Source organism: Athalia rosae, chromosome 7 (genome assembly GCF_917208135.1).
Source record: "Athalia rosae chromosome 7, iyAthRosa1.1, whole genome shotgun sequence".
Taxonomy (NCBI): domain Eukaryota; kingdom Metazoa; phylum Arthropoda; class Insecta; order Hymenoptera; family Athaliidae; genus Athalia; species Athalia rosae.
The window spans coordinates 7,594,422-7,622,417 of NC_064032.1; the positions used below are offsets into that span (position 1 = coordinate 7,594,422).

Genomic DNA, 27,996 nt, shown 5'->3' on the forward strand with positions numbered 1-27,996 from the left:
TTTTGGTCGTCGAGCCTGATTCAAAAATTTTATCTTCATTTACAATATTTGCAACAGTTAGTATCACGGAGGTTTATCGAAACGATTTTTGCTCGCATTGACGTTCGACGTACTCTATACTTTTGTCGCTGGACTCACTGCACCATAATTGTATAGTTTCAATAATTAAACAATTCAATTCACTATTATTCTAGTGGGGAAAGAAAAACACCGGAATCATGAGTTCGCATCGGCCTTCATAGTGTCTCTGATCCATGTGAGATAATGCCTAACACGAGTGTAGACGTCCGGATACCCAGGTCGCGCACACCCTGAGCCGAAGGACGTGACTCCGGCCAATTCCCATTCTCCGTTTTCTCGACGACACTGCAAAGGCCCCCCAGAATCGCCCTGCAAATAAAGTAATCAGATTTATTGAAGAAACAGCACATCTCGATGGTTCGCGACTCGATTAACTGACGCCACGAAATATTCTCACAATCGGTGAAAAAATCATCGGTCGTAAGGTCATAGATATGTCAATATATCTATGGTAAGGCCATTGTGGTCGAATTTTCGTGCGGTGAAACTTCGAGTTACGGTCATTGAGGCCGGTTTTTTTGTTTTTGATTTTCGAAACTTATCGCACCCTTAGTTCTGGAACCAAATATTTAACCAGGTTGTCATTCATACTTGTACATAGTTTTACTCTGTACCTACGAGATGATGTTTCGTATTGTAGTAACGGAGGCTATTTGTTCAGGCGTAGAAGACGCTAACCAGATGGAATATACTTTGACAGTATAAACTTGGGGCTGGAATATTTGAAAATTTATGAAAGATAGAAAAATAACGGTAGAATGACAATAATCGATTGGATAAGCACTATGATCAGTGCAGTCGTTTCGTTAAAATTTTTTAACCAGAGGAACAAAATCCTATGAAAATATTGCAAAATTGGAAATTGAACTGGAAGCTTAGAGAGAGTATAGCTCATCACGGGCCTCGAAAACCGATCCCAAACCTGAATTTTCAGTGACGACACTATGAATCCTTGATTACATCATCTCTAGATCACCAGATAGTTTCCCATTTTATCGGCTACGTGCCGCCACTTTTACAGTTGATAATGCGTTTCGTTTAAATCAACAGATTCATGAATTTACGTGCTTGCCTTCCAGTCTTTGTACAAATGCCTATGTGTTTACAAAGATTTTCAAACCGGTTCAGAATGAGTTAAGGAAAAAGAAACGCATATGTCAGTCGCGTACATGGATGAATTTTTGTTGATAGATTCTTATCAGTCTTGTCAAGACAATGTGTCTCAGACTGTAGCTTCGCTACTAGGTTTTCCAATTAACGAAGAGAAGAGTCAGCCGATTCCGTCTCACGGTATAAAATTTCTAGCTTTTCCGTCCAACTCCATTGATATCACTATTGGCATCACCCCAGATAAAAGCCCCGATCCGTTCGAATGAATCGAAAAGTTCGCTATTACCGAACACTGTGGAACTAGAGAGTTTGACAAAAATTTTGAGAAAATCACAGCAGCATGTCCAGCGTTAACCAGCTACGTTTGGGCATACACAAAATCTTTCGATAAAGTTAAATTATCAGCACTAGATCATCACCGGGGGCATTGGGATCGCCCAATGATAATTCCTTCCTATTTTAGAAAGGATCTTGACCAGGGGGAAATCAGTATCTAAGTGGTTAATTTGGTGGTGGGTGGGTAATTCAGAAAATAAAAATATATTAATACACACCTAGTTATCAGGGTTAGCATTAGCATTTTTCGCGCTAACGTGTTTTGCTGCCAATGAGTCAAATTGTGATCTTGTTCAAAGGATGAATAATACCATAGCAGTTCCGCACTTCAATTGTACATGGGGGATTCCATGCGAAATCACCGAGGTTTTGATCCGACCCCCTTTGATGTCGCTGGAAATTTTTTAACATTTTCTATTTTACCAAAGACATTTTTCTGAATTTTTTCAGATTTTTTTACCCAACCCAAAAAAAGTTACGAATTTTTGAAAAAAAACCACCCTATTTTTTTTAAATTGCAGTAACTTTGTCAAAAATTGACCTTTCGGCTCGTTTTTTTTTGTCCAATTTTTGTTTTTAAATGTAGATCTAAAAAAAAAAAAATACAAAATTTTTTTCGGAAGTCACCATATATGAAATATTCCAGTTTTTTCAATAAAATTTTAATTTTTTCGAATTTCGACCCCTTCGATTTTCAATTTTTTCGTTTCTAAAAAAAACTTCAACTAAGATAGTATTTGACCCCGCTAATTTCATTTTGTGCCGACTTTCCATGCTATTTTTTTTTATTGAAAATAAAACAAATATCTAAATGTAGCTTATTTTTTATGACTTTGCGCTGAAGTTTTTTTGGATTGCTTTTAAAAGCTTAGAAGTTGAATAAAATTGGATAAAAACAACCGTGAATTGTATTACTTGGTATTTACTTTATTTTTGACGGCTCAAAATATTTTATTAACGTGTAGTATCATTGATTTCTCTCAAGTTTTTTAGTTTTGTTTTTCCCGCGTGACGGTGGGTTTGAAATATCGAATTTCTAACTAAGGAATTTTTTGCCAACTGTTCATATTGTTGATAAAAAAAATTTACCAAATATTAATGTTAGGTTTTCGAACACTGAAGAGTATAAATTACTGAAAGAGAAATTGGAGAAACGCTTCAATAGTGCTAAACCAATACCTGCGATACAAGAAATTCATCAAATTACACCATTTTTAAATTCTGTGGTGAAAATTAAGTCTTTTTCTTCGTCGGATAAAACGACACAACATTATACGATTGCGAATCAAAGACAACAATCGCTTAATTTTCAATAAAAAAAAATAGAATGGAAAGTCGGCACAAAATGAAATTAGCGGGGTTAAATACTGTCTTAGTTGAAGTTTTTTTTAGAAACGAAAAAATTGAAAATCGAAGGGGTCGAGATTCGAAAAAATGACAATTTTATTGAAAAAACTGAAATATTCCATGTATGGTGACTTCCGAAAAAATTTTTGTATTTTTTTTTTTTTTAAATCTACATCCAAAAACAAAAATTGTACAAAAAAAACGAGCCGAAAGGTCAATTTTTGAAAAAGTTATTGCAATTTAAAAAAAAGGGGTTTTTTTTTCAAAAATTTGTGACTTTTTTTGGGTCGGGTAAAAAAATCAGAAAAAATTCAGAAAAATGTCTTTGGTAGGATAGAAAATGTTAAAAAAGTTTCAGCGAAATCGAAGGGGGTCTGGTCAAAACCTCGGTGATTTCGCATGGAATCCTCCATATCTGGGACGCAGTGTTCATAAGCCGTTGTCAGTCAGATAGCCAAAAGATTATGGCGGTGGTGCAAAAACAGAAATATTGTGGGATTCGCATATATGCATCCACACATCATATAATTTTGAACCGGATCTAGAATCGAGGGTCTTCTACATATAACGTAACAGAATGGGAACTGAATGTTTTTGCGTTCAAAATAATTGTGAAGAAATTCGATATGCCGGCCATCGATTTGGTTGGGGCTTTTTGTATGGCTCTTCGAACTCCTTTTGTTCGGCTATTTCTTCGATAGGAATGAAGATTTGGGCCAGAATCCACGCGTCAGGAGATTTTTCCAAGGAGCACACCATACAATGATCGGTAAACCGAGATATGAGGTGAGTTGGGATCCTTGTGTGGACTTACATCTCTACTCTCAACTAACAATAAAAGCAGGACCGGTTACAGATGCGTGTTTATTTTCTGGATCAGTCCCTTCAGACCAACTTCCAATTTATTCGAAGAGTAGAACCTAAATAAAATTCGTACAATTCACGTACGAATCATCATTCCCAAAAGATATATATTGAAACTTCAAATATATAGGGCAAGGTAAGGCAAAATGGAGTAGCAGAGCAGTACGGGGACCACAAAAATTTTGTGAATTAAAAGAAAAAGAATGATCGTCAAAAACCTCAAACATCATTCTGGATTTGTTTTTTTGACAACTCATTTCGAAGAAATTTTCATGGTAATAACTTTCAATGATGATTTAATTTTTATTTTTCGTTCATTTTTTCATCTCATGTGAACTGAAAACTTTTTTATTCACTTCGAATACAAATAAGATAGAGAAGTTCCATTGTATTCTAGTTCGGGCTTTCCTCCTCGGGTTTTTCCCCGCCTTACCCTACGTTTATGTTCTCACAGTATTGTGGGGACGGGGTGGGGGGGTCTCAGGTCCTTAAAACACTCATAATTTTGTGATATTTTTTCAGAGAAGCTTGTTGATGAATATTTCGACAACTTTTTGACTTTGTTTCACGTTGTTTTGAGAAAAGTTTGATAAATTTTCAACTCAAAATATAGAAATTGAGTATGCGGCAGCGGTGATAAGCGAGCCACTCAAAAAACAAGTTAGGTTGCGGTAGACAGACAACATAACTCCGGATTAGTTTATCTCTGAAATTGAGAAACCAAAAAGATTTTGTTAGTGGATGAGTTCATCTTGAATCTGAATGAAGTATTTTGTTTTCGTTCAATTACAGATTGTTTTTCAAGTCAAAAATTCAAAAAAAAAAAAAAAATCAAAAAAGCGAAGTTTTTTGTTCAAACCTTCGCCAAATATTCAAAAATGAGTATTTTTTTAATTCCCTCGTTCAGATCCACTAACAAAATTTTTTTGGTTCTTCAATTCCAGATAAACGAATCCGGAGTTATGCTGTCTACCGCAACCTAACTTGTTTTTCGGACGCATCGTTTCTCACCGCTGCCGCAAACCTAATTTTCTATATTTTGAGTTGAAAATTTCTCAACTTTATCTCAAAACAACGTGAAACAAAGTCAAAAAGTTGTATTCACAAGTTGTATACACAATCAACCCAACCGGGCGTACATCTATTAGGGCGGATCAAAAAACGAAATATTGTTGGCGACCCCCAAAAATCAAAGATATCGCTCATAAGAAGTTTCGACTGACACCGAGATTTTTCTCGAAAATATGAACCATTTGTTAATATTGATTGGATGTGGGTTCGAAAGAGCACACATCTGGACACTTTACTTGGAAATTTCAGAATTTTTGGAATCATTTGCTTCCGTTTATGAGCGATATAGAGAATTGAATGCTAAAAATGGCGTTATTGAGCGTCCCGCGCGCCCTCTAATCGAATTCAAAAATCAAATCCTTGCACGAAGAACTTCTTATCAACGATATCTTTGATTTTTGGGGGTCGCCAATAATTTTCAATTTTCATCAATCCATCCTTTTGACCTTTATGATTCTCAAGTCGGCGAGTACGAAAAAAATATTAGTTTTGGCCGAAAGTGTCTAATTATACCTAGATACATTGACCATTTTCAGTTAATTTTGATGTCTTCCTTACATAACCTTCTACAAAAATGAATATCTGCTATATTATTATTTTCGAATACGTTAGATCATTTAATTTTCACTTACGGTGATAAGAACAATGAGTCACTATACTTTCATCCAAATTTGTTCATTCAGATTACCGTTCTTTGATTTTTTGTTTCAAATTTCACCTCGAATCATATCTACATACATATCTGATAATTGGAGAAGATTTCACTCGTAATAAATGCATGTATTGGGATCCGTCGTTGGAAAGGCAATTTTTGAATTTCAAAGTCCTTGCAGTTTTTAATTGTTAGGAATGTTGATTGAAAAAGTCTGAGTAAAAAAGAGTCCATAATTCAAATCTCAACTTTCTCCCCATGGCTTCGTAGATTTTCCATTCGAACAAAAAAAAAAAAAAGTTCTTCAAAAGAACCAAATTTAAGTACATCGCGAAAAAATTTGTACGCAATTTCAGAACAGAATTTGTACAGAGAAAGGCAATCGTGTATAATCAAAAATATTTTGTTTCGACTAGCATACTGACAATTGAGTGAAATAATTTTTTCTAATTTATAGCTCACAATGTTTTTTCTAGTATTCCAAACAATGGAGCCTCCCGACAGCGTAAAAATTTCATAATGACGTTCGCAAGGACCATCCTATGTATGTATGTACAATCAGTTACAACGACATGAACTGCATACAAGATTTAATTGACTCAACCGAATATTCACTCATAGTTGATGTCGATCGACTCGCACTCCGCAAAAGCTTTGGGTCGCACCATGTTAACTTCTTCTGGCCATCTTCGACTACATGGTTGTCATTTAAGAATAAAGTTTTTTTTGCACCTGCGCGTCATGGAACTTCGGAGTAATTTGGCATTAATGGGTCAATGACGTGTGTTTCACATGCCTATGGACCGCAATATAAGAGCAATAGCAGTGCGGTGCTGTGAAGCTGCCTCGCTACACTACAGCGGACATTTCCATTCTTAAGTGTATTCAATTTCAGGTGAGTGATGAGCAAGTGCAGTAGTGAACGACTTCCAATCGAAAGTTGATTATACGAGGTACACGTAAGTGCATCCCTCCCGAGATACCACGACCACTCCGTCGTAATCCAGTTAAGTGAAGTGTGATAGCTTGCTGATTTGTTTGGTGTTCAATATATCTATGGTCTCGCCAACTATCCATGTGTGTACACTGATGTGAGCAACCTAACCAATGGTGCACTCGGTACTCCGGAAAAAAACTATTATATCTTCAAAATGCTATAACTCGATCGAGAAACGGCGAATGAAATCATTCTAGAAAGCATTTTACAGGTTCAAATTTTATCTTCAACATTTTTTTTTTTTATAAATTTTCCATTTCTGACCTCGTGGTTTAGAATCAAGCATAGGTCTGCGACACGATAAGAAAAACGGTTGTTCAAAGTTCTCTGTGGAGCATCAAAGAAATCGCAGAGTTTCCGAGCTAGCTAGTCTTCCACCGAGTAGTCGGATCTGATTTTGCGCAAGCGATGAGTATACATATATTTGGGGCCAATAAAGACCTTTCCGATGGTAATGTATGTGGACGTAATCGACCGGTAAAAACATGTTCAAACGAATGTGAATTGTCATGGAAATCTCCAAGCTAATTTTCTTATTGTTAGCTGAGTTGCGCGTGCATAATCAATAGGACTCACGGGTAAAGCTGATTTTGTATGTATACAAAAGGTGGCTGGTTTTAATCGAAACATCGCGATGTATCTTGGAAACTACTTATATGGGACATTCCATGCCAAGTCGACCAATGATTGACCCTCATTCATTTGAATTTTTTTTTCCTGTTCTTTTTCCTGCAACATTTGTTAGGTGGGAAATAGTCGGCTAGTCTTTTTTTTTGCAATTTGCAGTAGCTTTTGAGTTCCGGTTTGAAGGCCGATAATTCTAGTTTCATCGGGAATGTTTCGATTAAAAACTTCAAACAAATTTTCCCCTCAAACCCAAGAATTTTGAGCTCGGACCCATATTGTAAAATCATTATTCTTTTACATGGATTTCGAATTTGTTCGATTTTATACCTCGACTCTTACCGTATGAGTCTGATGGAAAATTTCGAGAAAACCGTAGTAAAGAGTAATCTACCGTATTTCCGAAGGATGTTTTGTGAAAACTACTTTGGCTGGGTGGATTGGAAATCGGAAATTTAAATATAAGCTCTTGAACGGTATCAAAAACGGGTGAAAATATGAGCATTTAAAAATTTTGTAATTTGAAAGCAGCCGCGGATAAGAAAAAATACTCGACTAATGGACTACTTCTAACCTAAAATGGGTCAGGGGCAATAACTAGCCGACCTGGCATGAAATGCTCTCACATACAATAATACATAATGTATTAGGGTGTTTCAGAAGAAACTGTCTTTTTCTTTGTTTGGAAACAGGCTCAAAAGTTTCGTAAGGGCACAAAAAGATGCCAATTAAAATTGCAGCCCTATTTACATGTACGTCATCGCACTTGTTTATTTTTCATAAGATTAACATAGAAAAAATGTTGTTTATTGCATCCGCATTTCGATACTCGCCAACAAATGACTGCACAGATTCGATAAAGACATGTTTTTTTAGAAAGTCGAACGCTCTACAAAAAGGGTATTTTATCATTTTTTGATAAGTCCACAAGTTCGAAAGTTATTCGAGGTCGAACTTGAACTTACGGTAAATTTCATAATTATTGGATTTTTGTGGCAAAACTACTAAGCTTAAATATAAAAATTGATTCATTTTGAAGGCTATTCGATTTTTGACAGATTTGTTTCAAAAATTTTGAACAATACCTCTTTAAAAAGAACACATTTTTTTATGAAGTTACGGTAAATTTCATAATTATTGGATTTTTGTGGCAAAACTACTAAGCTTAAATATAAAAATTGATTCATTTTGAAGGCTATTCGATTTTTGACAGATTTGTTTCAAAAATTTTGAACAATACCTCTTTAAAAAGAACACATTTTATTATGAAGAGTAAGAGCATTGACCAGGTAATTTTTCTGTAATAAACCCTTTAAAATGATCTAACTACCTCGATTTTTTTTCAATTTTTTCCCGTTCTCTTTTGGAAATAATTGCACAACTGGCGTGTTCGATGAAAGAATGTTTGTGATGTAAAAAAAATTTGTAAAAAAGCTGAAAAATTAAAAAAATAGTTTCAAAAAATCCAAAAAATAGAAAAAACAGCTCTCCATTCTTTTTCAATGCACAAAATGTTCGTTGCTGGCTATAGAATTTTTGAGAATTTTATCAAACAAAGCGATCACGGTGATGTTTTAAATTATTGGTTTACGAAAATTCAAAACTCAAAGACGGCCGGAAGAAAAAATTTGTGAAAGATCACAAAAGTGTTTTGAAGTCCATAGACAAAACGCACAAAAAAGTGTTCCGTACGAAGAATGCCGTTATTCATTGTTGTTATACAAATTTGTTGACCTTGTAATGAAATCCATAGGTGCGAAAACAAAGGCTGTTCTACATGGTACCATCTAAAAATAGACGAGGACGACAAAAGTTTCTCAATTGACCAAAATCAGAGTATATTTCAGTTTTGACTGGCGAAAACAATTCTTTTGTCGCTCAACGGCTGTAGAGAATTTGGAAAAATTATTAAACTTCAATAATTTCTAGAATATTACAAAATTGAATATGAAATACTATTTTGAAAATGCTGAATATAGTTCCAAATTATATGCCATTCGCACAGACCTTATCATCGCAACTACAGATTCGCGAGGTCAAAAATGTCGAAATATTCATCAAATGTAATTTTCCGATCCATCTGGTTTCAAAATTGAAATATAGTTTTTTACTGAAAGAAAAGTTGACTCTAATTTTATCTTTTCATGGCCATTTGAAACCACAGTAATTTTGCGATTAAAATTTTCTCATACCAATACAGTTTTCCAGACATAAAAGCTGATAAGAAAAAAACGTTATAACTAACACTTTCGAAAAGATTCACATTTTCCCAACAATTGGAAGAAACACATTTTTCTGTTGACTCAGACGTTCCCGCTTATTACAAAACACATAGCTGTAATGATTCGACTGACAATGAATCCAGACACCTCCGTCACCCCTTTGTTTTTCATCGCTTCAAATAAGAGTTGAAAGCAGCGCCAAACCTCGTATATGTATTGTATGTATGCCCATGTGGATCAAAAAGGATTAAAAATAAGGATGGAAATGTTAAGATCAGCATGCATTCTAGATGGACTAAAGTATGAATAAATTTTCTCTTCCATTCCAACTGTATCCGATATGAAAAAAAAGAAACCCAATAAAATAAAAAATTCAATTACCACGCAACTTCCGGTCGAACCATCCGTGTGTCCGGCGCATAAATGACCACTGCGAATCGGAACGGATTGCCCGTACGCCACTTCGCACTCTTCCACGTCCAGAAGAGGAACACTCGCTTCCAAAAGCGCCGTCGACAGCGATGGCGAAGGGCCTGATCTGCCCCAGCCGGAAGCCACGCAACTAGCTGCTTTTTTCGGTTCAACTTCTGCATCGGGTAGACAAATCGTTCTGACCATTGACGACAATGGTGCTGGTCTGCCCAACTTCAGTAAAGCTGTTCCAAGGTCAATCAAGGTAGACGTGTATGAGTTACTTTGAATTCACTAACGACAATATACACCGACCGTGATCATAAGTGAAATATGTGAACACGACGCTATCTGATTCAGGTTCTCGCAAAATATCCCCAGTCGAATTCACAGAAACGCCACAGCAGAGGTGGGGGGATCGCATCGACCGGCCACGATCTGTTATGATCCACGGCGTGTTTACCGGAAATATTAGAATCTATCTGTCGATAATATCGTAGAAACCACGACCGATGTTGTTATTTTGGTCAGAGGAATGATACGGTGAATTGAGTAGGATAGGATGATCTCCGTCGATGACAGAGTAAACACTTGCCATTGATGCATTCGAAATGAGTGTTGTAAGAAAAGGACAATAAACGAGACGCATTAAGGATAACTGCATGCTAACTTCTAACTGCTAACTGCTTCAGACTGCTAACGCGTCTCGTTCATCGTTAAATCATCGTTGAATGGCTGTGTCGGTTTCGTGAGGTTAACACGCCGTGGATCATAACAGATCGTGGCCGGTCGATGCGATCCCCCCACCTCTGCTGTGGCGTTTCTGTGAATTCGACTAGGGATATTTTGCGAGAACCTAAATCAGATAGCGTCGTGTTCACATATTTCACTTATGATCACGGTCGGTGTACAGGGTGTATGAAATTTACGTGTCACCACTTTGCCCGGCGGTGATTCTTACGCCTCAAGACTGGTAAAAATCTGTGAAAACCTATAAGTTGCAAAATTAATCTTGACCTCGAGGTAATTGAAGGCCAGAATTTTTCTACAGCTAAAAAACATCTGCTTACAATAACAGAACCAAAAGTCTCAAAGAGACCATGGCTCAAAAATGAACAGGACCCTAACGATCCATTGGCAACCTATTGTCTCTCATTGACATTTTTATTCTTTATGATGGAAGAAACTATTTGTCGCAATAAAGAATGTTGATCCTCAATTCTGAATAAGAACAAGGTAAATTTTGCGGTGGTAAATTTTCATAGAACTTCACCGGTCCCAGTTGAAGAACCACCTGGCAAAAATGTGCCTCGTAATTTTTATACACCCTGTAGATAACGTGAATTACAAAAATTTTTGTGACTCATTATGAAGGAAGTCTGAAAAGTGGTGTGTCCCACTCGTATAATTATTTTTCACCCACCGATATCATGTACGTAGTTATTGAAGCGCTCGTGTTGGATGACGCGTTCAACCGGAAGTCGAGCTGATCCTCGTAGCCCGGAATCTAATTCCCATTCACCCACCACCGCAGTCCACAAGGCTCCGACCGGCAAATTGAAGAGTTCGCTTGAAGAAAGGAGCAAAAAACGGGCTGTAAAAATTGCTGCAATCGCGAATATTGTTGCTGCGAGCGAACAAAAATTGTTCGGAAAATTCGAATAAGGACTTGAGTCGTATGGATTCTAAAAAAAGATTCAAAATATTTTCGTCTGCGCGGTCACTTTTGGGTGGCCACTTGTTGCTCGTTTTGTCATGTTTCCATTCGTCTTCAACCTGAGTATTTTCGCTAAATGCAGACAACGGAAATTGATCTCATCTGCACCAGTCTCAAATAACATCGGCGTGAAATTATTTTTTTGTATCTCCTATTGTGATTAACTTGTGCACATTTTCACGGAATGCCCACATTTCTATGATGCAGAGAATCTCGTGTTAAATAAATTCTGCTGAATTCACCGATGGCTTCCTCGAATCTAAGTCCACCGGATTCATCCAAAAATAACGAAATTGTTTCCTTCAAAATACGATCCGATGAACAAGGGAAAACTTTCAGTTCTTCAGTTCAGTTCAGGGATAGCAATGGTTGATTTGAAAAAATTGAATATCAGAAAGCAAAAGTATAAATGAATACTGAAAACATTTTCAATTAGAATTATCAAAATAGGGGGATGAATCTACAAAATAGACTCAATCGTTCTTAGGAATCGCCCGAGACCCATCACCCAATTTGTTCATTCAGATTGCAAAACAGTTGACGCTGCAGCAGTTGTATGTACGTGTGAAAGGAAATTAAATTCAAAATCCGTAAAATTCAGTGAAACGTCACATTTTGAGCTTTGTATTTTAGCGAAATCGTAAACTGAACCAACATGTTTCCTCAGTAGAAAAATAAAAAATTAGTAACGAGTGTCACAGAGAATGGAAATTGCGGGAAAGTTACTATTACTATTTTTGTTGATTTGCTAAAACGAGTAATGCTAAAATCTCAACGGATGATATTGTTATTGCTTGAGTCGTTTTGAAGACGTTAAAAATTTTCTCATGTCATGAAATTTGAAAATAGGTTCGGACTTTTTCATTCCAATCTTAAGAATTAGTTCGACAATTTGCAGAAAATTTCACCACGCATGAACGGAAGACTCCGGGAACGTAAATATCGATACATACGTAAAAGAGAGAATTACGCAGATGGCCAAGGTCCGTGGTAAAAGTGGCACTCTCGTTACCGTTGGTGGTTAAGTTAACGGACTATTAAATTGAACTGTTTGCAACCGGTGAAAATGAAATTTAGTTCAATTTGTTTCATTTCATTTTCGCTCAAGCGAAACCTTGCGCTGGCAAGAGGTACAGGCCGTGACACGTATAACAGAAAGACGAAGAGAGAGGGAGAGATAAGAGAAAAAGCAAATAGAGATTAGAGAGGAGAGTTCTAAATTAAATTGCGAACTGGTAATTAATATTAGAAATCGCAATCTCTTCATTTGATGCATTCGTGAGTTCGTGTTTTCATAATTTCAATAGATTATAACGAGCTTATAAGATGAAAAGTTTGACAACGGACTTAGTTTCTTAGTGACGAGTGACATAGTTTCGCGTTTGTTTTTGAACCCTGAAAAAAAAAGGACAGGGGATGGTATTCGGAGAAATCTCCTTACAAACTCCCGAGCGAAGTGATAACAAATATTCACCAAAAAAGCCATTACAAAGTAACTCAAAATAGCTGGGTATCGCGAATCAATGGAGAATGCTCCTTCGGTCTACTTTTTGACACCATCACGCTACATTCCGAAGTCCCTCAACTTTCAGAAAACTCCAAGTCAAGCAATTACAAATTCTCAATGTATTCAAGATCATCGTGGACATAGATATATTGTCGTGGATTTATTTCACATGATATTACATCCCATCTTTTTCATTTGCGTATCATACGCTTACGCAGCGTTTCAGAAAAAAAACAGTATCAACGTCACTCTGAATTCAATCTGACGTAGTACGTGCAGTTCGTGTCGGGCTTACTTGTGAATGCAGTGAGCTGCGGTTAAAACCCACACAGGGTCGACCAGGACACCTCCACACCAGTGTCCGATGAAGCCCATTTTGGGGTGAAGGAGTTGCAGGGAAACTTGCCAGGGCCAGGCACCTCTCTGGCTTGGTTTACCGTTGAAAATCCTCCCCGTCGTAGAAGTCGTAAGGGTGATATCGCTCGGTGTACGAGGTTGCCTCTGAGTAGCAGCTGGACGACCACATTCTGAACAATTTGAAGAGATCAATTCCAGCTGATGAGGTTGTATGGTTCAAAGTCAGCGCCTGATACGGGTGGAGATATTCATTCTATAAGGGAACACAGAACGGCAGGAAGAGGAACCACCGGCGATACTCGCGATACTCACTTCTTTGATCATCCCGCTCTATCTTCATCATGGCCGAGCTTTTCTGACTAAGTATAACGAGGAAAACCACCGCCAAAACTTTTTCTAAATTCATCCCTTACAAATGTTCAAAACTTTTCTCAAAGTCTGCAAAGCTTAGAGCCAAGAACTAGAAGATAGGGAACCGGTTCTTGCCACCCACCCATGCTATACATTGGTCACCAGAATTACGATGACCAGACGCGATTGATAATAATTCTTATGAAATCCGTTTCAAGTTACCGCAAGTTCTTGAAAACTATCGACGAAAGTTTTCCGTACCCGAATAAACCGCCGATAAATAGTCCGGGAGCACCGCCGACGAGGCCTTAGCGATAGCAACTGGTAACGAACTAGACTAGGCCTACGGTAGTGTAGTAATCCGCAACGTTTGCAGAACTTTAGTGCTGCAGAAGGCGAGTAACGCTCAAAGAGAGTGCTTCGCCGATCTAGGAGGGGGCTTATCCGTGAAATCTCGAAATCAGAAATCAGCCCTGATTATTGGTAGGGAAACGAAACAGTGAAACCTGTGACCTGAACCACCGTGATAGAATGATGCCTTTGAGGGCGCCCCCTCTCTTTAACTTGATTGCGCTGTCCGACGAGGACAAGATCAGCTGATGATGGTCCGTAAGGATCTCGATATAGTAGTTTGAACAATGGAAGAGCCTCTCGTATCAAGCAGCTTCAATTCGCGAGCACCGTGAATATAGTAAAGTTCACCCGAAGGAGCCTGTACATCTTCCCTTTTTCAGACGATTTTCCAGTCATAGATCGGCGAATATCTTCGAAGTCATAAGATTGACCTTCACCTTCGAACTCTTAACGCCATAGTTCACATCGACTCTGAAAATCCCACTCGTTAAAACGAACGAAAGTTTCGAGGGAACTTCCAAGAGTCGCTGATGACATATCTTCACATTGACTTTCTACGAGGTCAAAATATATTTTGCGAGGCTATGTGTTTGTGAACTGTCATCGATCTCGAGCTGGGGGATCACCTTGCGAAGCGTCCATGCGTAATTCCTAGACACCCTGTATATACTTTTAATTTTCCCTCGCTATACGTACCATTGGAGAGTAAGCCAGAGTTTTCACTGCGCGTGCAGCCTAGTTTTTTGTTGGTTCGGTTCATCACACGTTTAACCCTATTCGACGCCAGAGCGTAGTAATTTCCGTTGCTCTAGTTTTTCTGTTTACTCAATAGAGAGGTAGCAGGCTTACATCTTGTAACGTCTGCTTGTAGCCGCGCCTCTTCAGATTTGAAATGGTAAAGTGATCCAATAATTTTTTCCACAAGTCCACAGACACCTATTAAACGCAAGTTAAGAGGGGAGAAAATTGAAAGATATACGCGATTTTGTCGGAAGTTATTTACAAATATCGACCGCTCGTTTTCGATGATATGGGGTATTTTCGCTCAATCGGACCAAGTTTTTGTTCGTGGACCTCCGATTTTAGCGCCACCCGAAATTCTGATTATTCACCAAACCCCAAAAACTAATCTATTCGAAGTCATTTGATTCTCAAACAATGAAAAAATCAGTTTATCTGTACATCGGACACTCCTCGGGTGTCCTGCATATTCTTATTGTTAGATCTGAAAATCGAAAAATAAAGACAACGTTCAAATTTTTCTTTCATAAAATACTTGACGTACCACAAAAACCTTGAAATTCTCAGAAGAGCATATCATTCCTTATATTTGCCAAATCATTCGATTCGTAAGCATTTTGTTAATCGATGATCGGATAACTTCGTAACCATTTTATATTAGGTCATATGGGTCTGGATTAGCTGTCGGTAGTAGCATATATCTCGGGTGGTAGGTTCAAAACCGAAATCTCGAATCGCACCGAAATCAGTGACGGATGAGCAGAAACTTGTCCCAGTTGAGCACGAATACCCCGTATAGACAATTCGTTACAGAGATGCACTTGGTCAGTGAAAATAGGGAAAGGCTGGGGATCGCAGTAATATATAAACATAAATCGACCTTATATCGCAGGAGAAAGCCCTCTTTATGCAATTCAGAGACTCGGCAGCCTTGCAGTAGTTTCGCCACGACGGTGTAATTCATTCTGATCGGATACGAAGATGAACGGTCACATTTCGATCGCGTTACCACGGGTGAACGTCTAGAGCCGCGCATGTACCTCTCTTATTGTTAATACTAACGACGCTATTCCATCAATCGTAAAAAAACTTATATCCACTCAAATGTTCACTACTTACGCATGGCCATTTCACTCGTAGGTTCATGGAATCAACAAGTTATAAGCTATTCATTCCACATCGACGAAACCAAAGTGATATTCCCATCTGATCCTGATCGGCATTTCCAAAAGCAAAAAATAGATGCTGCTTTCATCTCTTTATCCATTTTATGTCCTTCGGTGTGTTTTTTTTTTTTTTTTTGTCGATTCAAACAAATTATTCACGTCTCATGGTCATGGTCATGGTCATGGTCATGGTTACGGTCATGGTCAAGTCTTGAAGAATTGGGAAAATTGAGATTCCGAAAATATCACACTTATATTGCATTATTTCAGGTACGAACCGCAATCTAGTTCCTCATGTCAGTAGTGTCCATCATTCTCTGACCTATTTCTTACACTGACTGATGTTCCCGCAGTATTGGTAGCCTCAGCTTCAAGGTACTATCAATTGAAAGGCTCGGAGAAAAGAAAGCAATAAATCCGAAGCAGGGAGTAACAAGCTATATGTGATCGCATTGATCCTGCGCTAAAAGTGAAACCACATCCGTGAGAATCGGTGCATACAAGAAAGGAAGAGCCATGCGGTAGGTGAGTTTATTAAACGAGAAAAGGAACGTGAATGCCATTGACGATAAAAGAAATCCTGTAAATAATATTGTCATTCGTTTTCCTTTCTGTGTGCTTCTTTTTATGCGTCTAAAACGCTCGCATATTACCGTTGTGAGAAGACAGTTCGATTGTATACTGTGGTAAGTCTCAGGAAATTTGAAAATCAAATAGAATTACTTCATCCCTCCGTTCGAATCGGAATTCCATTCGACACTATTCTAACCTATTGGGCTCGACATTATGCGGTGAAATGGAAAGAATTTCATCTCCATTACTCAACCGCAGCAAATACTTATTGAAGGTGCAACACAGGGTGTCCCATTTTTTTAATTTATTGCTCGGAAGAATCAAAAGTTTTACCATAGATATGTTATACCCTTATAACTGTTGGGGATTCAGAGGCAGAAAAATGAGTGATATCGAATTTTCAGTCAACTGTTTCGAGGTGAAATCAAAGTAAACGGTTTTTTTCGAACAGATACGCGGAATTAGGTGCAGCGGAAAATTCAACAATTCAGCCGCGGCGTGAGCTGACAATGAGTTCCCTAGGTATGAATATTTACACCGGTCACATACACTGATTGTGAACTCTATACTATCCTGGAACGCGCGCGATAAGAGTGGGGGCAGTAAGAAAGAGATAGCTGTGGTCGAGGTATGTCCGCTTGTGTCACACGCATATCTACTTTCTGAATCAAAAACTTCCGTCGGGAATATGCATCGTTATCGTTAACCCCAGTATTTATGAAATTTAGTGATCATAGAAATAGATTGTACATTTCATTATACTCATGTATGTACATACTACAAATAGATTTTCGGTAATTATTTACGAGTGGGGTCCGCGCTATTTTAGCCGTAAAAAATCGACAAATCAACATTGTATCATTCATTCATTGTGTCAGTGAAGCATTCTCGTAACACTCTCTCAGTAAATTTGGCAATCAATTTTCTTTAATTAAACTCACTGTTCACTCACTGAGTTCAGTGTTTACGTGAGTGTTAAACGCCATTTTCTGCTCTGACAGTCAATGTTTTTATGCGAGATAGTCCCTATACATTAGTATAATACAAGTGCGTCCGACCCCAACTACAACCATCTCTCTCTCACCGTACGTCGCTACACGAAACATAGGCTCGCGCGCGTTCCAGTATAGTCTAGAGTTCAGTGGGTCCATAAATATAAACAATGCGCCGTCGCCATACTTTATGTTCATGTTTACAAGGGTGGTCCTCATATTGAATATTTTCGCATTTTGTTGCTTTCAGTAATTTAAAAGTTTCGAAACGAACAAGAAAAAAAAAAAACGCCGCAAATCATAAGTGTGTATCCCAATTTCATTCCGTGCCTCTCGGCTTGTTAAGTTTCTCATTCAAAATGAGTGATATTAGGGTAACCACCCCTCATGCTCCATACGCTTCGAACAACAGGCGTTACTAGTGGCGAAGGGTGGTATCAAAAAAAAAAATTCTCCAATCAACTTAAATATGAGTGAAATACATAAGTCTGTAGGAAAAACGAAAAAAAAAATTCTTTTCGGATACGCCCCTTTGGCTTTAAGAAAAGAAATTCTTAAAGCCAAGAGGGCATATCAGTTTTTTTCAATCATTACTGATTAAGAGGCCAAAACAAAAAAAAATTACGAAAGTAGTGAAAATACTCCTCAAACGTCTAACTTTCTAACTGTATTAAAAAAACATAACTACCAACTGCTGACCTCAAATTTGAAAATTCGTTGTGGATGACAAGAATAATTGTAGCGGAACTTCATGGGGAAAAACTTAGATGCCTCTGTGCACGTTTTTTTATGGTGCCAGTCCGGACCATGGAGAGAAACCCTTAGCTTTCTCCTGCTTTCCCTTGTGCAATTCTCATCCTTGTCCCTTTCTTGACCAATTAGTACTTACCAAAAGATCGCGGAACGCAGAGGTGGAAGTATAGTAACTCTGTGAAGTTGGCCCCCCTTTTTCAAAAATTTGAATTTTCTCGACTGTTCCAAATTGTTCTAGATCTGTTCTACATTGTTTCAGAAAATCAATATCCTAGTGTCAACTGGAATACAAAAGATCGAAAAAACGTATTTTCACCTAGTCCCCCCTTTTTCGAGAATTTGAATTTCATCAATTTTTCCAGGTTGTTCTAGTGGTTCGAAACATGGTTCCAAAGGCGTAGTGGACAATGTGCTTTAGGACTGATATGTTTGTTCTCGAAAAAGGGGGGACTATGTCAAAAAACGTTTTTTCCATCTTTCGGATTCCAGTTGAGACTAGGACATTGATTTTCTGAATCAATGTAGAACAAATCTACAACAATTTAGAACAGTCGAGAAAATTCAAATTTTGTAAAAAGAGGGGGCCAACTTCACGGAGGTACCGCACGACACTTCCACTGAAAATTAGTCGGTTGGTTCATTGGAGCTTGGTCTTCGTGGGTTTCGGTGTGTTTATAATTCTTCGTATTGCAACACGATATCATGGCATACCTGGCGCCCAACCCCAAATATTGGTTTTTGGCCCTTCAGGTTTTTATGTGTCTTTGTTTCGTGTTTGTACGGACCCTTCGGGTCGTGATCCTCTGTGCGGTTTGGCGGGCTCGTCGCAATATGTGAAATTATTCGTTCATTAAACGTTTTACTTTTGTAACGTTTTTTGTTTGTAACTTTTCAATAAACAACCACCGTTAACTAAAACTTCTTGGAGGTTGCTCAGAACAATGTTTTTGACAACACATGCAAAGGTCAAAGCGATCGGATGTAGCACCACAGTTTTGTGTGTAATAACCAATTATCCGATTGTACACCAAATATTTCGACAATAATTTGTTCGATCGCGCCTAAATATGAATAAAGTGCAGACACCGTCAAATATTTCATCATAATAACCAAGAAACGATCGCTTTTTCTATTTACTGGAATGTGAGTGAAAAAATTATGTCCATCCCTTGTGGGGATCGAACCCACGACCTTTGGATTAGAAGTCCAACGCGCTATCCTCTGCGCCAAAGGGACATTTGAATAGAATTGAAAAAATATTATTTACCAGCCAAGTCTTAATCAAAAAGCTTGGAGAAGCAACTTTTTTTTAATATCAATCCAAATTTCGGAGAAATGAATTTCCACAAAAACAATACTTTCAATTGTATGCAAAAATTCAACTGTTATAATTATTTCGAATTTAGCCACCGATACAAAGGTAGTGTCTCTATTCTGAGATACGCCCTTTTCAAACAAAACTTTACTGAAAATAAGAAATAAGAAAGTATGAGCCGTTGGTTTTTTCAGAAATCCGGTCAACCCTGTAAATCGACGCGGGACGCGCAGGTTTTACTGAAAATCTAAGATATATGGAGGATTTGTTTCAAACATATGAAAATTCTGGATTCATGAAAAACAAGAAAATATATATAATCTCACTTGGTCAAGAGTCTTGAGGAGTCAAGTTTATAATTATCAGCTTGGGATATCGATTGATGCAGATGTTTTGCAGGAAAAAAAACCACAAGAAACCAATCAGGATTATGCAATGCATAACAAACTCTGCACTTCAATCGGGATGTGATTAATAATATGCTACCCTGTATAATTTCAATAGCACGAATCACGGTAGAGCAAAGTTCAAATTGATCGTTTGTAACCTGCCGATTTGCATCAGGGATACGACTTGAGGACGAATCAAGGAGGGTTCGCTACGGTCCGTCGTACTGCTTTCGTTTGTACCTGGAACCGCACTGATTGTGAAATGAAAGAAGCTGCATGGCCAATCGACACTCTGGCCATCTACCTATAACTAATAATTAAGTCAAACATCCAATTTTGAAAATTTCAGTTCTCTGTCATCAATACGCCGTAGAAATTCACAATTTGAAAAAATTAAAAAATGTGAATTTTTCGATTTTGCATGGCTAGAAATAGGGTGGACCCCACTTCCGAACAGTTACCATACAAAGTAAATTTTTTGTTTCGTTTCAACAGAAATTACAATTTTCAGCGTGTCGTGAAGTTGCCAAGTCTGCGCGAAGTTTCAATTTCGATATATGTATAGGGAATTTAGTCTATTCAAAATAGCAGTTGACCTATGTAAAAATTAGGGAGTGCGATTTTCTTTTTCTAAACTTAAGGAGCTTGGGCGAGGGGAAGGCGCAAACCGTGACTTTCGGGTCAATTCCTCCCATTGCGTTCGCCGCCATCTTGATTTTAAGGGTGTTCCATTGTTTTTCGTTAAACCCAGTATTTATGAAATTTAGTGATCATAGAAATAGATTGTACATTTCATTATACTCATGTATGTACTACAAATAGATTTTCGGTAATTATTTACGAGTGGGGTCCGCGCTATTTTAGCCGTAAAAAATCGAAAAATCCACATTGTATCATTCATTCATTGTGTCAGTGAAGCATTCTCGTAACACTCTCTCGTAGATAACTCGCTTAGTTCCAACTGTAGAGTGAAAATGATGATCAAAGTTGCCGAAAATGTAATTCCTCACAAGTTTGGTGGTTATCATTTTTACCTTTTATAGGATCAATATTTCCAGAGTTTGACTGCTAACGGTGGAAAAAACGTTTTTCTTCAATTATCTCGCCTAGTATCAATTTCATCGCAAAAATGGTAATCAATAATCAAGTAGGAAATTCTATTTCACGAAACTTTGATTGTTACTATTTTCACTCTTGGATATATATCTCTGCTAGGATCAATATTTTCAGAGTCATACTTTCACAGAGCAGACCGGAGTTAGTTCGCCATATTTTTTTTAAATTGCTTGTATAGTTATTTCTATTACTTTTCCAAATTATCTACACAGGTTCGCCACTCTTTATTTTCACGCAATAAATGGTAATAAATAAAATACGAGCTTCGAAAGCAAGACAGTGATAATATTATTAGGATTGATGATATTTTCATGTTCACGTTAATAATCGCCTAAAGTTCGTCGTTTAATCATAGATATTTAATATTGTTCTGCTGCCCGTTGAATGGACATTCCGTTTTTCATAGTGTCAATATAGGTATAGCCTTACTGATTTGATCCATATTATAAATATTTCTAGTAGTCCATTGTGCAGGTTGGAAACTATAAGAAAACGACTACTAGAAACATTTACAACTCGCTCTTAGCTCTAAAAGTGTTTATCTAGATTTTTGTCTTGTACGAAATTCATGAATAAAAAAAAATTAAGTAGTTGGATACTATTAATCCTAAAAGCAACTTGTCAGTACGGACCAATGTATGTGCAAACCGTATCAAAAGTACATTTCAATCGATTAAAACACGAAATAAGCGACTATAAAACATATTTTGAAATTGTTTTGACCGGTGAACTCGCCCCGAAAAACAAGTGGGTAACCAAATCGTTAGAGAAAGGGTATCTCTTGAATGTATTCGTTACACACCCTACAATTTTATCATTTATACGCCTGAAAAAAACGACTAACGGAGATTAAAAATTTTACTTATGCAAAAAAATCGACGTTTCTCAATAAAAACATTTACAGCTTCGAAAAGCTACCTGCAAATCAAACATTACTCCCGTGACAGAGAGGGGGAAAGACTACGAATAAAACCGTTGAGAATTGCGGTCACTCAGCGCTTACAATTAGTTTTCGAAATCCAGCGCGCTGTCGAACTAGCCCCGCTCTCCTCTAATTTACTGAAAAAAAATTACCTCTCATTGGGCTGTTAGCCCTTATATTATACATATACGGCCAGAATATGGTCGATCAGGTTGATACAGGTCGATACACGGTATAATTCGATACAATTCCAAAGCCAGAATTTAGTGTAAAAAAGCGGAGCAAAGGGACGGGGGGCATTCTGCTCTAAATGGTTCAATCTACGTTATGATTAATCGTCCATCGCGGCTTGCCGGTGCAACGAACTAAAGTTCCGATGTACGGCAGTTCTTCAGTTCATATGCATTTTTCAAAGCGATCAGTCAATAACCGACTCGCGATGAGTTCTAAAACAAAGTCGATAACCTCAGGTGCAAAAAAGCATCGCCGAGTACATTAACTTTTCCAAATCAATCGCCACCAAGAAGTCGTTCGTCAAGAGAATAACCTTAAAATGGAGTTCTCGAGAGATGAAAAGAATCCAAATCAATCATTGGCCAAGTACATGTAATTAATTTTATGTTGTATCGTCGTTCGGGGATAAGGTAAAGTGGACCGTGCCAGAGGTGAAAATAATTCCCACACGTTGTTGATAGGTGATGAACAGTAAGAACAGCGATGGTTTATTAATAATAAAAGACTGTAGTGCAGGTTATTCCGGCACTACGCTCAGTATCTCGTCAGTAACGGAGTAAAACCACAGAATAGGGCAGTCTTTAATCTGTGGTAACACTCCACGCGGCCCCATTTCGGGGTTTATTTAAGTGGTAACAATTGCTCAGTCAAGGCTGCGCAATGTTGGCCGATGCCGATGCCGCGCATCAGTCTCGCCCCAACTGCATTCAAAAGGACGGGCGCCCTACCGAGTATGTTTACTGCGACGGGAGCTCATTGTCAGAAATGGAATGGGGATTCGCGTTTTATCAATAAGCTTCCACGCTGCTGATATGACGGCAAATGTAAAATAACTGTCGTTATATCTATGGAGGGTAGAAGTAAGGAGGACTATCTCAATGTGTTAAAAAGTGTCCGTTAAAAGTGAGTAAATTAAGGTGGCCCTGTAGTAGCAAGTGGAAGAATTTTAAAAGGAGCGCCACAAATTATTAGAGTGGCATACTAAACTAAAAAAGGATAGAAAAATTTCCGCTTTGTTGCAGCGCATTTTTTTTAATTATTATAACACGCAGACAAACATGAATATGAAATAAAATTATACAGTATTTTTAAGTACCCCAACTAGTCGTAATTAGCAAATAGAAAATAGTACTAAATAATAACCAAAATTAAAAAAAAAAATTATTAAAATTGTAACAAGCAAATTTCTTCTCTCTATATAATAAAAAAGTCTTGAGACAAATAATCATAATATTCTGAAACTATAATTATAATAATAACGAAAAAACAGAATGCATTTTTTTGTCGGACAGATTCTATTAAAGTTATGAGAATTGTACCGCATTTTTGTTGGTAAACAGTTTTCAACAACCAATCAAAGTTAATCAAAATGTACTACAGCCATTGGGTAAAAATTTGGTTGTAATACCATAGTAATAAACAAAGAACAAAATGAAAAAATGAAAGTTTATTAGAAATAAATTCATTCTACAACAAATTATGAAGAAGCAAGTTCGTGTAACCTGCATACATCAGTATGAGCTGAAAAAGTAAGTTGATTCTAATTAATCATTGAGATAATTCATCAATATTGAGGAAAATGGATAGATGTTGACATAATACAATTTTATGAAGAAGGTAATACAATTTTGAACAACCTATGAGTATAAAGATATCGTAAGAATGCAAATCTTGACGGATCAAAATTTATATAAATCCGCGTCATTATGAACGTTACCTGGTCTGATGGTGGAAATTTCAAATTACGAAAATAAAATTACAGACGACGGATGGGATTTCATCCTATGCGAGCGGGCGGAACTCGTGGAAAAGAGAGAGGAAGAGAAAGAAACGGAGGTGAGAGTGAAGGTGAAGAAAGAAATAGAGGAAGAAGGAAAGGAAAAAAATAAGAAGAGAAGAAAGAATAAAAAATATAAGAAATGAAGGAAAATGGAGAGCAGAAAAATATAAAAAGAAGAAAGAATAAGAAATAAAAGAAAATAATGTTCACTTATAAATTATCAAAGAAGATAAATAAATAAAAAAAATTAGAATGTAATAAAAACAATTACGATTAAATTCATAACGGTTATGTGCTGCATTATTCACAATTTTATAAATAACATATGAAAGATCAGTAATACTCAAAATTTGCCCTTGATTGATCGATCTGAACTATGCGAACATCAAATGTTGCTTCAAATTTCGAGACTGACAGAGCAAACATAGGTTTGCTCTTGCATAAGAAATCTTCTTCAAACAGAAATAGAATTCATTACGACAAAGCGAGCGCGAAACCCGAGCATGAGGCGCGGTGAAAAAATGATAAAGAGGTTTCATAATTATTATCCAAATGTAGAAGTCACCGAAGCGGGTCTTACAATATTATATTACAATAATACAATATATTAAAATATCAATAAATGAATGAAAGTTTATATTTTTAACAATATATGATACAGTTTTTTTAAACAGCGTTCATGTATGTAATTTGGCATTTTTCGGCACATTTTTGTTTTTGTCTCAGCTCCGTCATAGCGGTTATTCTCTGACTTCGCTAAAATATGAGCCCGTATCACGATATAAACATCAATTATCTGAACAGTTAGCTCTCTTTCATGCTGAAAGCACCCAACTTTAATGAGAGTTTCCTCGTTAAGTTCGCGTGTTATTTGACTTAGGATTTCAACGTTTGTTAAAGCTTTGCCTACAGCTCTCAAAATACACTTTTCTAATTCCTTGGTCAATTCGAACAACTCGTAGCTAGGATATATGTATGAATTCACCATATAAATTCATTTTATTGATTACGTCATTTCTTTGTAGTCATTGACCATCTATTGCATTCATACGTATAGTTGTTAAGCAATCCGAACATTTTACAATTTTATGCATTTTGCGAGTTATGTAACCAGCAATATATGACTGCACCGTATCACTGGTTACAGCTTTATTATAATCGTAGTCCTCATCTATCGAAGAACTTGCGGTTTAGTACCTTCTAGAATGGCATCGATGCTTTGAAGCCATGATTTTCGCTCTTCATTCGAAGAAGTTAAAACAATTTTTTGATAAACTTTTTTGACAATTATTATAAAAGATACAAAATTGTTATATGTTAACTTTAGTATCTTCAAGTAGTTAATAAAAATTGATTATACATACTGTTGGTCGAAAAAAAGATAGAGGTTGAGACGTATCAATTGAAATTCCTGTACTTATTTTTTTTATAATCCACGTGACGTTCTCGAAGCTTGTTCCCTAAACAAAGACCTTCTTTCTGTTGTACTTTGGCCAGATTCTCAATGAAACGCCACTCGATTTTTTCGTTATTCTCATCAAGTAAAACTTTGTACTCCCCCAAACAATTTCTTATGATTCTTAGCATGTGACATGCGTCAGAAATTACGTTAATTTCTGGTTAATCTACTATAGGATGTGAAAAAAATGGTCTGGCGTCTTCTCACATGGACATGTCTGCTCCGAACAACGGAATCATTGCAAAGTGTTCGATTGGGCCATTCATAATCAGGGACACAATTTTGAAACCTGTTTTCTGCAATCGTATGAGCGTTTCTATTACCAGGTCAAACTTTTTATCAAAAAATACGCAATTAGTAATTTCCAATTAGAATCGAGATTAACTACCATCATAACAAGACCCTGAGTTGCTTCTGCAACGTCACTACCACCGTCACTACCTATCCCGATGTCCTATGTGTCCACGCATTTTTCCATCTCCACCCCTCTGGCATCCTTTTTTGATACTCATTCTATTAAACATCAACCAGCACAATATTTCTTTGTTATGTTTTTTTGCTTCTGCCACTTTCATTTCCAGAGTAGTGAAGCATTCAGTGACAAACCCAGGCTCTGCATCAATACTATGCTCCAAGTACACTAGGATGTGGGCGTGTAAGTCGAAAAGTTTTTCTGACATAAGCATATGCTTTGGAAGAATAAAAGTGAAGAGTGAAGGCAAAACTACGCAACTTTGGGGGATATCGATTACGACTAAGTTTTCCCCTTTTGTTTATTTTTAAGCATGCAATTGAAGAGATCAAGTGGAGCATCTTCGAAAGGAGACAAGCAGTAGAAGCCCTCATTGGAAATAAGTTGTAAATTCTTCAAACTTTAATTAACAGACCACAGAGATGTCCGGTTGTCTTCAGCCGCTTCACTTTTTGCTTCAAAAATTTATTGCTAGCTCTGACTGAACGCAAGAATTTTTGCGTATGTTGAAGTCTTATTTCCAAACTACGAGGAGAGAGATAATATGTATCCATGATCGTGCAATGTTGCGTGTTGTCGGTAATGAGTTTTGGGAGTACAGATAGGTGAAATATTCTGAATGTGAGTTGATGGCAACACTGCTAAAATTAACAAATGATATAATTAGTAATAAATTAAAAGATCAAAAATATATTGAAAAATAAAATTATCACCCAGTTGCAAACTAAAAATTATTACAGCTCAAAATCTTTAAGCTGTATCCTCAAAAGGATGGAGGATATCTGCCAAGACTAAAATTTTTCGAACTATTATTTCAGCCGTGATAAGAAAATTAACAAACCATCTCTAGCTGTAACTTCAGTATTACTATAACATCTAAAAATCTGGAGGAATTCTGAGGGGCAGCTACTATTACGAAGATGAAGGTCTGCAGAGTTTCAACTTTTTTGAATAATTATTTTGGCCGTAATAAAAAATGAAAAATTGAAAAATTAAGCAGCAAGGGTTAAATTAAGATAGAGACCCAAAACTTGGGTAAGATTTTTTGTAAATTCTTTTGAACCATTTGAGCCAGGGAAAGCATACAAATTCAAAAATATCCCATATAAGAACCACCCTATTGTTTATTTACTATACCTGGACTCGAGGATCCAACATCATTTAAGTGGCAAGACGGAGGAAAATTATTCCCAAGTCCCATTGCAGGAGTGATGATTTCTACACAGAAAGAGTTTCAGTTTACATGCTGCAGAGTTTTTACTGAAGGCCAGTGATTCTGAAAGTTACCAGTATCAGTATTCGTGTCACTCATTGGTTTATCTACAATCGCATCGATAGGAAGCTGGTTGTCTGAACACCTAAACATAAATTCATTTCTGTATTAGCAGTACAAATAAGTACTAAAATGAAACTCTATATATTGCTAACACCTATACCTCAATGACTTAGCTTAGTGGTTGGCATACTGAATAGTGATGGCATACTCCCTTTTTGAAGTTGAGTTCTGAAGTCTCATTTAAGAAAAACAATCTTCAGTGAAGTGTTCAGAGCAGAACACACTATATCTTCCGGGACACCAATTTCTCAACCCCATATTCTTAACCCATAACGCCGAATTTTGATCACTTGGAAATCTGAAATCACCATTAAAGGCATGCAAGTGTCGATTATTATTTTACATTTCTAGCATACGAGACATTGCTACTTTTTTTTTTTTTCCAGCAGGTATAACTCTAATGAGTCATGTCCCAAAAACATTGCTACTTACCGATGGAACGATAAATTCTTCCATTGCCTTTGATGTTTATGGCAAAATGTGCACTGGCTAATGATTGAAGATTCTTCGCACGGAAGAACCGCAAGTCTGCAAGGTTAACTGATGTTTATGGACAAGATGAAAACAAACAAACAAACAGTTCGGGCACACGCAGTGAATACTTGGTTAGTTCCGTGGTGGATATTTAGCGGCGCTGATGGAACTTTGAAAGTCACAAGTCGATGATGGCTGATGATGGCTTTGGCACTGGCTTTGGCTTGCATACGATGTAGCAACGCTACATCGAGGTTTACATCAGGGTGGTAT

At 37.1% G+C, this 27,996-nt stretch overlaps 1 protein-coding gene, 1 long non-coding RNA gene and 1 other non-coding gene across 6 annotated transcripts; 1 reads left to right on the forward strand and 2 right to left on the reverse strand.

The window, feature by feature from the left end:
- LOC105693972 (chymotrypsin-like elastase family member 2A) lies at nucleotides 1–27,990 on the reverse strand. Of its 4 annotated transcripts, XM_048658067.1 has the most exons (9): nucleotides 27,852–27,990; nucleotides 27,682–27,777; nucleotides 27,398–27,547; nucleotides 27,201–27,271; nucleotides 27,051–27,131; nucleotides 13,235–13,466; nucleotides 11,139–11,284; nucleotides 9,686–9,960; nucleotides 1–390 (listed from the first exon to the last, which is right to left on the reverse strand). In XM_048658067.1, the coding sequence occupies exons 3-9, from the start codon at nucleotides 27,427–27,429 to the stop codon at nucleotides 217–219; spliced, it is 1,011 nt and encodes a 336-aa protein (XP_048514024.1). In that variant the 5' UTR covers nucleotides 27,430–27,547; nucleotides 27,682–27,777; nucleotides 27,852–27,990; the 3' UTR covers nucleotides 1–216. The 4 variants fall into 4 exon arrangements, with proteins under 4 accessions (XP_048514024.1, XP_048514026.1, XP_048514025.1 ...); XM_048658069.1 differs by lacking the exon at nucleotides 27,852–27,990 and having other exon boundaries at nucleotides 27,402–27,547; nucleotides 27,682–27,823; XM_048658068.1 differs by lacking the exon at nucleotides 27,852–27,990 and having other exon boundaries at nucleotides 27,350–27,547; nucleotides 27,682–27,823.
- Trnar-ucu lies at nucleotides 19,390–19,462 on the reverse strand. The gene has a single exon. It is a non-coding gene; the product is annotated as a tRNA-Arg (tRNA).
- LOC125501684 lies at nucleotides 20,347–24,605 on the forward strand. Its single transcript, XR_007279293.1, has 2 exons — nucleotides 20,347–23,731; nucleotides 23,965–24,605. It is a non-coding gene; the product is annotated as an uncharacterized LOC125501684 (long non-coding RNA).
- Nucleotides 27,991–27,996: the final 6 nt, after the last annotated feature.